The sequence below is a fragment of the Corvus hawaiiensis genome, chromosome 3 (genome assembly GCF_020740725.1).
Source record: "Corvus hawaiiensis isolate bCorHaw1 chromosome 3, bCorHaw1.pri.cur, whole genome shotgun sequence".
Taxonomy (NCBI): domain Eukaryota; kingdom Metazoa; phylum Chordata; class Aves; order Passeriformes; family Corvidae; genus Corvus; species Corvus hawaiiensis.
Window position 1 is genome coordinate 2370387 of NC_063215.1, and position 15543 is coordinate 2385929.

The 15543-nt window shown below is 43.7% G+C and overlaps 1 protein-coding gene across 11 annotated transcripts in view; it reads left to right on the forward strand.

The window, feature by feature from the left end:
• HMBOX1 (homeobox containing 1) overlaps positions 1-15543 on the forward strand; it is a 107034-nt gene extending 91491 nt beyond the window's left edge. For 5 of the 11 annotated variants that reach the window (XM_048296621.1, XM_048296612.1, XM_048296611.1 and 2 more), the window contains 5 exons: positions 4064-4146; positions 6208-6303; positions 7701-7795; positions 7959-8060; positions 11067-15543. In XM_048296621.1, the coding sequence (XP_048152578.1) occupies positions 4064-4146; positions 6208-6303; positions 7701-7795; positions 7959-8060; positions 11067-11204 (514 nt within the window). In that variant the 3' untranslated portion in view covers positions 11205-15543. Of the gene's footprint in view, positions 1-4063; positions 4147-6207; positions 6304-7700; positions 7796-7958; positions 8061-8732; positions 8814-11066 lie in introns of all 11 variants that reach the window. The other 6 variants (XM_048296622.1, XM_048296620.1, XM_048296617.1 and 3 more) reach the window with 6 other exon arrangements.

The window sequence follows — 15543 nt, forward strand, 5'->3', positions numbered from 1 at the left end:
ATTATCCCTGAAAGAAAGAGGGTTTCTCTGAATCTGCAATTTTTCTAGCCTTCAGTGTTATTGAAATGAAACGGCTTCAAGGATATCTATGTTCTTTACCATCATATGGATTCTCATCTCATGTAAATTATTTGGCCTCTTTTCATTTTAATCCTCCACTGTCATTTTCTACAAAAGAGATCATTTGGTTTCTTCATAGAAGGTATTCAGCTGACAGCTGCCCTTTGTCTAGAAAGCAGTGTGCCTTTGCAGGAGTTACTTGTGCCTGCTCCTTTGCTTTTTTTCTTTCCTTTTAAGTTCATATTGCTTCATATTTTTCATCTGTAGCTTTCAGGAACTTTTCAGAGTGTGAACAGGCTGAGGTTTGTGGCTGTGAAGGGAATTTCAGACATTCTGCATTCTTTCCCTGTGTACCTGGCTGATAAGAAACAGAACTAGAGGCAGAATAATTAATTTACTGCAAGAAGAACTGTAGTCCAAAAAACCCACAGTGTTTTCACAACTTTTGCATGAGCAAACAAAATAGTCAGTGATGAAGTCTTGATTTTTTTCCCCATGGCTTCCCTATCTAGAATACTCAATCATTCTCACCTATTTTCCAGAAGTCACAGATTCACATAATCCTAAAATCATTAGGGGTGAAAAAGACCTTTAGGATCATCGAGTTCAACCATCAGCCAGCATCGTGTTCACCACTAAACCATGTCCCCAAGTGCCACATGGTGGGAGGTTTTAAATGTTGTGCTTTGTGTCAGGGTATGTCACCCAAAGGACCTTGATGGGATGGGAATGAAATGTGATGTGTTCATAGAGTGTACAGGGAATCGGGAGGCTGAGGAGGAAAATCAGCAATTAGGGTTGGATATTTTGGGTTATCTGGATCTGTGAGACCTTTTCCTTTCAGGGTATGAGCTCTTGATAAAGCAGCTTGCACTCCTTCAAGCCCTAAAAGCACAATGTGGTCATGGAGAGGAACAGTATGGCCTCAGTAATGGCCTTAAGCCGAAGGGAGGTAGATTTAGGTTGGGTTTTGGGGAGAAATTCTTCCCTGTGAGGGTGGGGAGGCCCTGGCACAGGGTGCCCAGAGAAGCTGTGGCTGCCCCTGGATCCCTGGCAGTGTCCAAGGCCAGGCTGGAGCAACCTGGGATAGTGGAAGGTGTCCCTGGCTATGGCAGGGGGTGGAATGGGATGATTTTTAGGGTCCCTTCCAACCCAAACCATCCTGGGATTCAGTTATGAGGAGAAGATTCGGTTTTGCGGAGCACAGGTTGAGGGTCGGCCGAGTTTATAGGATGGTTGAATGTGTGGGGGAAGGAGAAGTCACATCATTAATGAGGATGAGGAGTAATCCAGCAGGGGGAAGGAGAGGCAGGTTCTAAAATTACTGTCACCTGCAGAAACAGAGTTTTAACTGCTCCAGTAGTTCCCCTTCCAGCTGGTATGCACTTGGCTTTGTGATCCCCACTAAAGTGTCACTGTGACCAAGACAGCTGCCTGACAGCTCACTGAGATTTTTGATGCTTTTTCATAAAGCAGAGATTTAGGATGAGAAGAATGTCAGATTTTCAAGTGAAAATCGCTTTTCTTGTAGAAATTTTTAGGCATTTTACATGAAAAGATCAGAAATTTGTGTTTGAATTTAAAGAAAATGTTTCAGAATTATGAAAAATATGTCAGGCAAATGAATTGTTTGTAACTTAGTTGTGAAATGTTTAGAGATAAGAATTGCTGGTTCGGCACTTTCTGAGTCACAAAAATGACTGGAATACACAAAACTTCCTCATTTGCTAGAAGCGGTGTCTCATTCATGGCCAGTTCTGGAAGTTTGCTCCATCACAGGGAGGTTTCCTGAGAATTGTAAGCATGAGCTGAAGTTTCGCTGTTGGTAGAAAACATTTTTGCTGTTTGTTTGTGCCAGCAAAAGCCTGGCTGTGGCTTGCTAAAGGGACAGTGTTGAGTTAGGTGACAAGAGAAGGGTCACTCGTGGCTCTTGTGTTGTCTTTGTTGCATTAATTGGTGTCTCAGTTTCTTGCATCAACAAGAATGAGCAGTTGAAGGACACCCTGACTGACAATTTTATGTATTTTGTAATTTCTTCCATAAATGTTCATTTTTGTACACGTGCTGATGGCCTGGATTGCTGGTTAGGACTGCAGGGCAGGCAGTGTGTTCATGTAAATAACAGAGCAGCAGTTTTCAGCTGTTCCTTTATCTCAGGGTGCTTAAAAGAGGAAATGATTCTTGGCTCTGGGCATAGGGCAGCGCTCTGTAGGTGGGAGAGCTCAGATATTGCCATGGGGCTGTTGAACTGCGATCCTGAGCTTCTGCTTCCATCACTAACTACTGGAAAAAGCGTTTTCTGCTCTGTTTTCCAAGCTCTCCATTGCCCAAAATGCATCTTAGTACAGAACATGACCCCTTTGAACAGAAATTTGCAAGTTGAGATAGACACACGCATCACTTCAAAGGCTGGAATCATAGAAAGGGGATAGAGATGGAAGAGGGGAGAATATACTTAAAAATACCATGTCCAGAGGGCGTGATGTTCATTCTAAATTCTCATCAGGCTGAGCAGAGACACCAGTCCTGTGTCAGGGAGCTCCTCCTTCCATTACACCATCCCCTTAATTCCAGCAATTAGTTCACTCTGATAGTGGAAGTGTTGGCTGACAAACTCCCAACTTTTCCAACACTTGAACTAAAGTTTAAGGCAGAGGCTGCCCTTCATTTAGAGAAGATTGAGCTGTTCCTGTGGTTCCAAGCCAGCAAGTGGCCTTGAAGTACATGAATGGTGCAACTCTCTGAGCTGATGTGTGATTTCTCTTACTCACTGAGTAGCAACTTCGAAATAAGACCCTGTTTGTGGGCATAGCCGTGACTGGGAATGACTCTGTGAACAGTGGGATGAAGTAGTGGCACCTAAAATTCAACCTGAGTGTTCAAAGTTTGGACAGAAACAGTTTCTGTATGGAACAGAATCCAGATTTCCATAGAACATAACTGGGGCCAATCCACTGGATGAGAAATAAAGCATGGAAAACAATAATTGCCTCAATATGCCTGAATCTCCTACTACCAAATGATCTACGGGTAAGGAAAGATGTGGTTTTCAAATCCAGAGCAGCTGTCCAACAGCTGGACCTGCTGCTGATCAAAGTTGATAAAAGAAATCCTAGGATTATATATGATGGATAATCTACAGAAAAAACAGTGGTAGTCCCTGCTTGTGGTGTGATTATCAGAGTCCATTGAAGTAAACAGGACTTTTTGTTGGTTTTAATGCAGATCTGATAAGCTCTGTGGAATGTAAATCAGTTCATTAAAATTTGCAAAGCAGTTCTATGAAGTAAAAGAGGAGACAGTTTTAACTTTTATAGGATGTTTACTGCATATAAAGTACAATAAAATCACAATTATTCCAGAAAAAAATACTGTTAGAAACGTGCTGTACTCAATGTGTCGTTCTGAGGAAGATTGAAAAATTCTAAATTGTGGTTTTAAAAAAATAATCTGACTCTAGAAATCATTCTGTGTAATTTCCTAACATTTCCACACCATATCTGTCTCTGCAGTATTCGTGGGGTTTTGCACAATGTAGATATTAAAAGTATGTGTGGATATGTATATATTAACAAATATTTATGAACAGGGATCAAAATAAGTGTTAAACAGCTCCTTCTACCTCAGCTAGGGTTATGTCAGGGGAAAAACAATAAATAAATGATAATAAACAAAGTCAAAGGCCTGTGGTGTCTCAGACATGATGCTTCACTTGACAGTCTTCACTCTGATATCCATGGAATTACCTACTTTTTTTGGGTGTCCTAGTACAATATTCTGAATGCTGAGGTAATATTCATTTATCTGAGGAATTTGGGAAGTTCCCTTCATTCAATGTGGACCTAAGTGCAGGCTGATGTTACTTTATCCATAAAATTCACTGTGTCCGTGGTACCTCTGGAAGAGTGATGCATAAATCAGCAGCTGACACCTTTTAGTGGAGCTGCTTTGGAGCCTTCATGCTCTGATTTCTTAGAAACTTTGTTTTTTCCCCCTTTTGCAGTTACTTCAATGAGAATCAATACCCTGACGAGGCAAAGAGAGAAGAAATTGCCAACGCCTGTAATGCAGTTATACAAAAACCAGGTGAGGAGCTGCTGGGGAGTCCTTCCCAAAAACAAAGATTTCAGCATCTTGGGTTCTCAGACTGATGTTTGCCAAATCACAGAATCATTTGGGTTGGAAAAGACCTCCAAGGTCATCAGCCTTTGACTGATAAAGCAGATTCGTGGAGGAGGAAGGAGCTCAGCTCTTGTGTTTTTCAACAGCTTCCAGACAGGGATCTCATATTAGAACCTGAGTGTTAATGGAGGACCTTGTCTTTGAGTCAACAAGTTGCATTTTCCCTGTTTCTGGAGGAGTTATACTTGGGAGAAGAGCATGAATATTCAGTGTTAGTGGATGCACCTGCCTTTGCTTAGTTTTGCTAACCAAACATTTACATAGACTTCAGAACTTGTGTTTTGGATATATTTAGATTTTGTAAAACCAGAATAAAAATTAATGAGAAGGCAGCTAAGGCGTGAGTCATGCACATGGAATCACAAAATTATTTAGGATGGAAAAGCCTCTGGGATCATCGAGTCCAGTCACTCCTCCAGTGCTGCCAAGGCCACCACTGACCCATGTGCCCAGGTGCCACATCCACAGGGATTTTAAATCTCTCCAGGGATGGGGACTCCAGCAATGCCCTGGGCAGCTGTGCCAGGGCTGGACAGCCCTTTCCATGAAGAAATTGTTCCCAGTATCCAACCTAAACTTCCTCTGGTGCAACTTGAGGCTGTTTCTTCTCATCCTGTCCTGTGTTCCAAGGGAGAAAAGATGGATCCTCACCTTATTATCCTTTCAGGGAGCTTTGGAGAGCTGGGACTGTCACAGGATAACACAGGATCAGACCAGTTTAGAATGGAAGTGACCTCTGGAGATCATCTGGTGAGGCAAGACCAGCTTAGATAAGATTGTTCAGTTCTCAGTATCTCCAAAACTGGAGGTTGTCCCACCTCTAGGCCCCCGTTGCACGATGTTGAGCACTCTCATGGCAAAGTACTTTTTCCCTAATACCTGCTGAAAATTTCCCTGGAAAATCTGTCAGGTAGGAGACCAGAGAGCTGAGGATTTGATTCCAGGCTGTGCCACTGGTTTGTGGAGCAACTTGGAACAAAGTGCTGTAAGGCCGTGTCAGGGAGCAGTAAAATATTGCCAGTGGTGCTGATGCAAAGCATTAGGCAGCAGCCAAGCTATCAATTTCCAGAGTTTGCTTTCTTTCACTTGTCTCATCTCTCCTAACTTACTTAAGTGTGCAGATTGGTGCAATTACATGGGTGTTTCGTATGCTGAATAAATAAACTTTGAGAAGGAGTCAGAAACGGGGGGGCTCATCCCTGTGTAGCCTGCAGAGGTCTGAGGGTGCAGATATGGGGAATTTTTTATATAGGGCCAAGGGTAACTGAAGAGGTTTCCAGGATGTCCTTGAAAAACTGAATCCCTCCAGTCTTCCCTCTTTTTACTGATGACCAGAAAAAGGTATCATTTTCTATAGCTGCCTTCTGGTTTTTGGGAATTTTTTTGCTGGTTTAAGTGTAAAAATCCAGTGACCTGGTTTCCAGCATCCACCCTTGTACTCTCAAAAGATCCTGAGTGTAGAGAAGGAGCCCCAAGGATGGGGTTTGTTGCAGGGCTGTGACTGGAATTTCAGTTTTTGGAATCTCAAGTGAATGCTCAAACTGGAAAAGCACAGCCCTTCATTCTCCCATGGGTCTGGATTGAGTTGGTTGAAGCTGCAAAGAAATTCCTGTATTTCAGGTTTTTAAATCACAGAAGAAAGGAGATATTTGGTAGTTAGTGCCACAGCACCTGGACACAGGACCCACACGAGATTCACTTCTTTCTCAGTTACAGTGACTTGCCAGTGCTCTCTGTGTTTCAGGGGTTTATCCCATAGAATCCCAGAGTTGTTTGGGTGAGCAGGGACCTCACAGCTCATCTAGTTCCAATCCCAGGACAGGGGCACCTTCCACTATCCCAGGTTGCTCCAAGCCCCATCCAACCTGGCCTTGGACACTTCCAAGGATGTGGCAGCCACAGCTTCTCTGGAACTCAGTGGGTAACAACACTGTGCTGTTATTTTTCCCTCTGTTGCTTTCGTAGGAAAAAAGTTATCGGATTTGGAGCGAGTTACCTCCCTCAAAGTGTACAACTGGTTTGCCAACAGGAGGAAGGAGATCAAGAGAAGAGCCAATATCGGTAATGTATCACAGAGCCTGCCTGCAAGGCTTGGGACTTGCTCAGGGGAGGTCACAACTATGTAAGAATAAATTAGTGAAAACACCAGAGGTGCTGACAGCCTCAGGAGAATTGTGGAGGAATTATGAAAATGAGTCTCCTGCTGTTCCAGATTTTTGGTAAAATACGTGTAATGTGTAGAATTCTGTCATCAGTGCAGGAAAAGTGATGCAGTTACAAAATTTTACTGGAAGATCAGCTTTAAAAAGCAAAATGAGAATTTTGTTGGTGGAAGGAGAGTTGTATTTCCTTCCTTTGAGTATCCAAACTCAAATCTGAAATGAAACCTGAAAATTGTAAATAAGGGAGATAGAGATGTTGGCAGGCTCACAAACTTAGCGTGGTGTTTATCCTGGTTATACCTCTGGCCCTGACAGCTTTCCAGGGATTTGCCCAGGGACAAGTGGCTGGAAAAAAGCTGTATTTTTTGCTGATGATCAGGATAAAACAGAAATCACTTCAGTGTTAACTCTGTGGGTTCTTAGCTGAAGGAAATCCAAAGTGACTCTGAACTTGTAGGAAGGAGACCCTCTAATATGGATAAGACATTCTAAGGAGAATAAATCACCTCGGTGGCCAGGATTCAACAAACTCCTGCCATTCATTAAAAATTTGTTGCGCTTATTTAGATATTATGCAGAATTACTTTTGCAGCACATAGGTGAGCAGACATCCATACCTGCTCATTTCCAGTATTTTTAATTATTTCAAATGTTCCACTATTTTGCCTTATTTCTGAATGAGAAAAAACCCTCTTTTTACATCATTTAACACATTACTGAAGTTCAACTAAATTTATTTTTCTGCAAGTGAAAATTGCTTCTCAAAGGGATCGGGGCAATAAAGCAAACTCAGTCCAAGGTGGGTGGAGTTTAGTGTTTGGGGAGGAGATTTGGAAAGAGATTAAAAAGAACCAAAGGGAGCTTTAGATATATGGATCCTACTGGAAGATGGATTTGTGTGTTTTCAAATCCCTGAAGTGCTTTCAGAAATTTCTCCCATCTATTTTCAGACACTCCCCACCTTCTCAAGTCCTGCCTGTCCAAACTACAGGGGAAGATTTACAGGGAATGCCTTTGCCACTCCAGTACCTTAGAAATTACACTGATTTCTATTAGGACTGGCTGGAAAACAGGGATTTTTACTCACAAGCCTGGTAGTTGGCAGGGAAGGGTTTCAGGCAAACCAGTGATTGTACCTGTGCTGCCTTCCCAGAAAATGGAGAGTGAAGAGGAAGGGGCTAACAACTAACTCTGTTCCTTGTTATTCTAACTTCCTGAAAAAGGGAGAAAAAACCTAGTTACTTTAACTACTCCAATGCATCAGATAAATGAGGGATCCATTTGCTTTTTTCGAAGAAGCAGCAATCCTGGAGAGCCATGGAATAGATGTACAGAGTCCGGGAGGTCATTCCAACAGTGACGACGTGGATGGCAACGACTACTCGGAGCAGGTGAGCACTGGAGCCTCATGGGCCAAAAAGGGAGAACTCAAACACATTGAAAAAGGCCCTTTTGCCTCTTGAAAATCCTGTTTTGTTTGGCTTTTGTGTCATTGTGATGGGGAAAGGGTGAGCGTCCGGTACTGACCCACACGGATTTGTTGCCTCACAACAGGACACTTGGCAAGTACGCAACGGGGAGGAGGAGGGACGATGTTCCGAGGGAGGCAGAGAAGCAGAGAAGGTAGAAGAAGACAGGAGGATCTGCTCCAAACAAGCAAGTTACACCCTTCACACCACACACAATGTCTGAGACATGGCCAGAGAGCCTCACCTCAGCCAGGGCCCCGCCACACCCTCGCTCTCCTTCCCTGGCAGTCTGAGTTACCCTCCCTCAGGAGGGGATGGACAGGTCTTTCACAGTCCTGTGTGTCAGGCACCAGCAATTATCCCTGAAAAGCTGGGCACCTCTTGCACCTCTGAGTTCTTTCTGCAAGAAAGGCCCCGTTCTAGCCAGGGCCACACCTGCTGTGAGCTGCTGACCCAGCCCCAGACACGAGCAGGAGGGAGCCCTGCCCAGGACACTTCACAATTCCTTGTGCCAGCCTTTCCCAGCAAGATTCTGAGCACTGAGCACCCTCCTGGAAGGTCCTAAGCTCCCTCTGTCAGTTCTGTGGGAGAACCTTTCAGGAGCTTCTCAGGATCATCCCTCAGACACTGACAGACAAAGGGTGAAGGGTGGGGGGAAAGGGCTTGAGTAACTAAACTCTGACCTTTATTTGGCCTATTCCATATTGTTCTGCAACAATGTGCCACTATTTGGATTGTTTACCTATTACCTGTCCTTTTTTTTGGTTGTTGTTGTTTTTGCATTTTAATTCTTGCCTGTTCTCTCTTTTTCTTGGTTATTTTTAACCCTTGACAGCAACTTCTTTTTTAAATTCTCTAGCAAAAGAATACCCCTTCCCGCACTCTGAGCCCTCACCTACCCTAAAGTTGGTGACCCTTCCTTCACACACCTTCCTGACAGGTATTGCATCCCCTTCCCAATTTTCCCAGTGTTGGCCAAACCCCCCAGGGCTATATGTGTGCTTGGCACCAGTGACTCGACCAGTTCACTCACCTGGTTTTGAGAGGAGATGTTTCTGTGCTACCCCAGCAGCTGGGCTGCATCACTTTTCCCTGCCTCTTTTGGGAGAAGAAGGGAGTTCTCCCTCTCCAAAGGCTGCTGGTGGAGCGGAATAGCAGCTGAGTGTCCTGGAATGAGTCCCTGGCACACTTGGCTCTGGCCCAGTACAGCAGATCCCTGGCAGAGGCATCCCCAGCTGCTCTGCTCCTGATGGGGATTGGGACCCTCTTTATAGGTCAGCACCAGCAGATTTGGTGGGACCAACTTTTGTGGCTCTCAGTGATGAGAAGCTGCTCTGTGGTTGCCATAAAATATTTAGAAACCACTGCCAAGCCCAGAAAATTCCCTGTCAGACAGATATAGGACCAGAATACTGAGGTGGAGCGTGGTGTAGACTCCCAAACTATGTTTTTCTTCTGTGCATTAACCAGCATAGTTTGAAAAGAGAAATAAATTGGTTATTAAAATTTAAAGATCTTTGTTTAGAGGCCTTAGAAATGACATTTCTTAGTAATCTGGCTGGGCTCCTCCACGAGGTATAATTAGTCATTAGCAGCAAAGCAGATTAAATGGCAAGTTCTCCTGATGACCATTTAACATCCCTTAGCTGTTAAACCCAGAAATTCTGTTTTCCACAGCAACACTTAAACTTTAATAAACTTCAAAACACAGAGTTAATGTAAATACTGACAAAGTGCCTAAACCCCTGGATTTTAGGGCTCTGTATTTGCACCATGGTAGAGATTTCTGAGAGGCCCTAGAAGTGTTTTGACATCAAAGTATTTACTAGACCCTTGTTATAAATGAATGAATCCTTTTAAATAAGCTCAGGATTTTACCAAAACCTGGCTTTTTTTTTGTCCTCCTCAACATTTGCCACCCATCATCTTAATTTTAAAATGCTCTATGCACATTTTAAATTTTAAATTGCACAAGTTCCTCACTTAAAGGCTGTTGGGAGACTGATAAATGTTTATAATTTCCTTTCTGTAAATAAAAATAATTTTAAAATCCTGCAAGATCACAGGGGGATAACTATTAGTGCCCTGTTTTAAAGAGGGGAAAACACCATGATTTTTCCCAAAGTTCCATATTTGGTTTATGGTGGTTCCAGTCCCCTTCAGTCACTGATTTTCTAGCATTCCCAGAGTTTTCCAGCATCTTTTTCCCAATACCTTTGTGAATTCAAGGTCTTCACAGGATACTGGCTTGGACCAAGGGTTAGGCTCAGTTTGTGTCCTGGTTCTGGTCGATAGTAGCAGTTACAGGAAAAGTACTTCTCTAATATACATAGAATTATTTCATTCTAGTAGCTTCCAGCATCTCGAATTCAGTAGTTTTGAGAGGCTTCCTGAGTTTCCATAATATCTAGCAGACTGATTTTCCCCGAATTTGTCAAACCCCTGCCTTATAAAGCCATTTTTGCTTTTGTCTGATGTAAAAATCAGTGAATCCTGAATTGAACTGTGCTAAGTGAAGCAGTGCTTCCTGCTGCTGCCATGGAACACGTTATCATTCCAGCGAGTGCCTTTGCTTGTTAGATCATAAAAAACCATGGACAATTGTCCTCTTATTTTGCAATTATTTGTAATAAACATTTATCATATCAACCATCAGCCATTTTTCTTTCCCAAACTGGGGGACCTGACTCTGTTTAGCTTCTCCTTGTGAGGAAACCTCTTCCCTTGGGATGTTGTTTTCTCTGCCTTTTCAACTTCTGTTGCGGCATCAAATAGAATCAGAGAACCACAGAATGCTTTGGGTTGGAAGGGACCTTAAAGTTCATCTCTTTCCACCCCCTGCCCTGGGCAGGGATGCCCATGGGATGACCTAAATAGGGTGACCAGAACTGTATTTTCCAACTATAAGCATGGACCTGTGCCGTGCCCAGTAATTCCTGTCTTAATTTGCTTTCCTGACTTCCCTTGTGTATCACCTCTATCTTTATAATTCAATATTTTCCTAAAGAGCTGAGTCCCCCACTCCCTGCCTTGCTTACCTTTGTCTGCACAGTGAGGGAGGTCATTCCTAAACCCACTTTGTGAGCCCACTCCGACCCCCCACGATCACTTGGCGCATTTGTTTTCTCCGCTGTGGTTTTGGACTTGTGGAATAACCCTGCTTCTCTCTGCTCCTTTCCCACATGGTTCCCAGGATGACAGCACTAGCCATAGTGACCACCAAGACCCCATTTCCTTAGCCGTGGAGATGGCAGCAGTCAACCACACCATCCTGGCGCTGGCCCGGCAAGGAGCCAACGAGATCAAGACAGAGGCTCTCGACGACGACTGATGCCAAGAAAGGGGAGGGTCAAAGCAAGAAGTAACTTAGTTTTAGACGTAGCACCTTAGCAGACTTTCCTCGGTCCTTAATATGTGTTCTTACAGTATAACTTTGCAGTTTCTTGTACGTCAGTTAGCTGTTAGGGTCTTGTTCTGTGAAGATGGCATGGTGCCCTCAGCCTTTGCATATACTCTCTCAGTATTAATTCCCAATAAATAATCAATCAACCAACCAACCTCCCTCTCCCGGCCCCCAGTGGCTAGAAAGATAAAAACAAAAACACAAAAAAATCTTGCTGCTCTGTCTTAGCATTCAAAGTGCTTCCAGGTATTTTAGACAGCCCTCAATTACAAGTCTTAGGCTACACTTAAAATCTTGGATAACCTTAGAGATCGTGTTGAAACCGATAGTCCGTACGCTTTCCCTTCCCTGAGACTGAAAGGATGCAAGCTGAGGTAGTGGCACAGGGTCGATGGACACCAGATCGGGAGTATCAACAGAGAGTAAAAAGAACACTTAGAAACCCCACTCCAGCATGGGAATAAATGATTTCCAGCTGCAATAAGCCGTGCCTCACTGGTCATACAGTGACTCCGTTTACTTTCGGGTGCTGTGCTGAGAATGTCCATTGGAAACACATTCCCACATTTCGGTTGATGCTCACATATTCAACACAGACATCCTCTACTCTCACAAGCTGCGTGGCTTAGTGGAGAAGTGCTGCCTTCTGCCTCTGGGACCATGGTTGAAGCCCAGCCTGGGATCAAATGAAAAATGAGTTGAATGTCTAATGGACAGCAGTCCACTTCTCAGAACCACTGCTCGTTCTTGGCATGGCTGGCAGTGCCTGCTCAGAAGAGGTCTAGACTCTTACCCATCTGTCATTAACAATTTCACCTTTAATTCCTCCTCTCTCACCTTTTCTGTCCCCACCCTACTCCCCTCTCCACTTTGCCACTTTCGAAAGCAATGTTTCCCAGGAAGGTTCTTAAGGTCCTAAAATGGGTGAGTGGATTTTTACACGTCTGTGTAAGTAATGCCTACGTCCTGACTAGCCTGAAAGGTTACTGGAGAATTCGACATCTGACCTTTGCTAGATAACCATCAGAGCATAAATATTCTCCTAAATATGAACTTTTTTTGTTTGTTTAAAGGCAGGAGGATCTCTTACCTGAGAAATGGGGTGTGAATGTTTTGTGTTCTCTTTACTCTGTCTTTGTTAAGGTGTGAGAAAGCTCTACTGCTACGAGCAATTTAATTAATAATTGGAAGCCATACTGATAATGGATGTGGTAATATTTGTAAAGCAAACCTACTCTAAGTAGCAGGAACTAATGGAATTGTTTTCCTTGATCATATGTAGCACTTTTGTTACTTTTTTCTTAAAGATATTTATATTTGATAAGTCTTTTTTTTATCATTTGAGTATTCCAAATACCAAACAGCAAACTTGCATTACAGAGTCACCCTGCGATCACCTTGTCATCTAGTATCTAAATGATGAACTGTGTGTGCATCTAAGAAAATTACATCTGCTAGCATTGTGTGGAAATGATCTCCTGGCATCCTGATAAAATGATATGTTGCTGCCGGTAAGAGGAAACATTTTGATGGAAACAGCACGGGAAGTGTTAGAGACGGGCAGGGCTGTGTTACATTAACAGAGAACAAATTAAAAACCTATGGAAATTTTTGTATAGAGGTACATACATAAAAGTTTGCATAGCGATTCCTCCACATCCTGCTTTATCTTCCCAGTTTGTGTGGGAATAGCTTAAAGAGAGGAAAGCAGCTCGATCTGAAGGTTTGGTTTCCCTTCGCTCCCCTCCACTTTCGAGGTGGAGCGAAGGGAAGTTGCTGTACCTTGTTCTCATCCCTTCCTCCCTCTGAACTCTCAGAGAGCATCATGACCCCTCCAGTGTGGCTCCTCAGCAGGTTTTGAGCCAGGCTGAGCCCTCCAGATCAGCTTCCCCTCTGTCCATCCGGACCAAGCTGCTCCCCCAAGTGCCGAGGAGATCCTGTGCTCTCAGAGGGCACCGTGGTGCCACCTCTTCGTCCCTTTGAAGATCTATAGGTAGGGCTTGGCCTCAGCTTCCACTTATGGATTTAATTGGAAAATTTATGTGCTTTCCTTAGATATAGATCACTGGAGCAGAATGAAGCTGTCTTTTTTTTTCTGTTTTATTGCATTTCTTGAGTAGGCAAATTCGTGAGTAGAGTCAGGGCAGACTCAGGAAAGGCAGGACTTGGATCAGTGACCATTGCACCACTGCAGTTATTTTCTTACTGCCTGTATGAATGTTTTGGTACTAAGGAGTGAAAGGATGGGGAGAGCTTTTATTTCTATTTTTGCACAGCAGAATGATCAAGCAAACTCGAGCCTTAGTGGAATTTTACCTGCTTATTCATTCCACAGTCATACACTGAGCTGACAAGCAACATCCACAATTTATAGTAAGGAGATTTTAATAATCGATGACCTCTTTACGTTGGGCTTGCCACCACCATTTGTTCTGGCTGTTTCATTTTAAAAAGAACAGACTCAAACTGTTGGACAGCTGCAATTTTAAAAGAAATATTGCTTACTATGGTATCTGTAAAAAAAAAAAAAAGGCATTGTTTGAGGCTTTGCCTTTTTAAAGCAATAGGGAAGAATAAAAGTAGTACTAGAACATCTGTATCCTGATTATAGGTTCATGTGATGCAGGATCAAAGTAACACCACTGAAATTGTGTGTCTGTACCATCTAATGTAGAATAATCTGGTCTTAATTCTGTTACTCACTGTCAGGAAGCTGCTGACATCCCACACCAGTATCTTCTCTGAAGGTTAAACAGGTAAAAAACCCCTTGTGAGCGACTGGAGATGGGCAGATCCTCCTGGGATGTAGCTTCCTGGTAAATACCAGTTTTCTGCCTTCCCACATCATCATTTTACCAGGGAAAATATCAAATATCTGGGGTATCAACCCCTTGGTTCCGTGGGGTCTGTGTTTGGGGTGTGTCTGTTCTGGCTTCTCTTTGGCCGTGCAGAGGCACGAGGAATGAATGGGACCTCAGAGGAACAAGTGGGACCTCAGCTGTCCCCAGGATGCTCCTGGCAGGCTGTTCCCTCCATCTGGAAGTTCAGAGTGAGCCTTTTGAAGTTGGTCAATCCCTTTTTGGTTTGAAGTGAATTATCTGTAATGGGACAGATGCTGGTGTGATGGTACCGAGACAAGCGAGCGTGATCTGGAGTAAGTGAAAGAATTGGTGGAGGCTGTGTTCTGGAATTCAGCCTTTCTTCTGGGGGGTTTTCCACCATGTGGGAGTCATCTTTGTCTTTCTGTCTGTGGGTTTCCTTGGAAATGAAGCCTCATTTTTGTAGCACTGCAATGGAGTGGCAGTTTGTTGTAGGCAGTCTGGAGTCACTGCAGTTTGTTCTCTCTGGGTTCCCTTGAAGTGGCTCTGGTAGCAGATCCGAGCTACCTTTTTGTTCTGTGAACAGAGAAGAAGTTAATTTAAGAAGCTCCTCATCTGTGATGGTCACAGATTGCTTTTACCTTCGTAGAGTGAGTTGTGGCTGATATTTTGTCCCTCATAAAGTCCTTTTACTTGAGTTGTTGTCTCTGACCGTCTTCTTAAAACAACAATTTCTACCTCCACTTCTTTTCTGGATTGTTTTGGTGTTGGGCTTTTTTTAGTTCCCCCACCTTTTTCCTGAAGTACAAGATCCCAAACGTTTGCAAAAGCCTTATGAGTTGGTCAAAATCAGCAAATTTGTTTTCTGTTGGTCTTCTAAATACTCTGCAGACACACATGTGGTCGTAGTGAAACCTGTGCTGGATGTGAGTCTGCAGTGCACCCTTGTAGCAATTAAGGAATCTCATTGAGAGCCTTCAGGAGGTCGTGGAAAGGGTTTAGTCCCCTCTGTCCATCATTTGTGGGACCATGGTGTGGGCAGGAGCAGGGAGATGGGAGGGTTGGAGCACATGGTGCGTGGTGGGAGATTGCAGGAGCTGGGTTTGTCCAGGCTGGCTCTGGGGATATCCCAGATTCTGGGGTTTAACTGTCTTAATAAATTAGTTTTAACTTGGGGGTCCAGTGCAGGGTCAGGAGTTGGACTTTGATGATCCTTCTGGGTCTCTTCCAACTCAGGATTTTCTGTGATTCCAGAGAAGATGGAGCCAGGCTCTTCTCAGAGGTGTGCGGCAAAAACCTGAGGGGCAGAGGGCTAAAGCTGCATTAAGGAAAATCCCAGATGGGTATAAACAGAATTTTCATGCTCACTGGTAGAACACTGGCCCAGAAAGGCGGTGAAATTCCCATCCTTGGGTATATTCAAAACTCAACTGGATAGGGTTGGATTA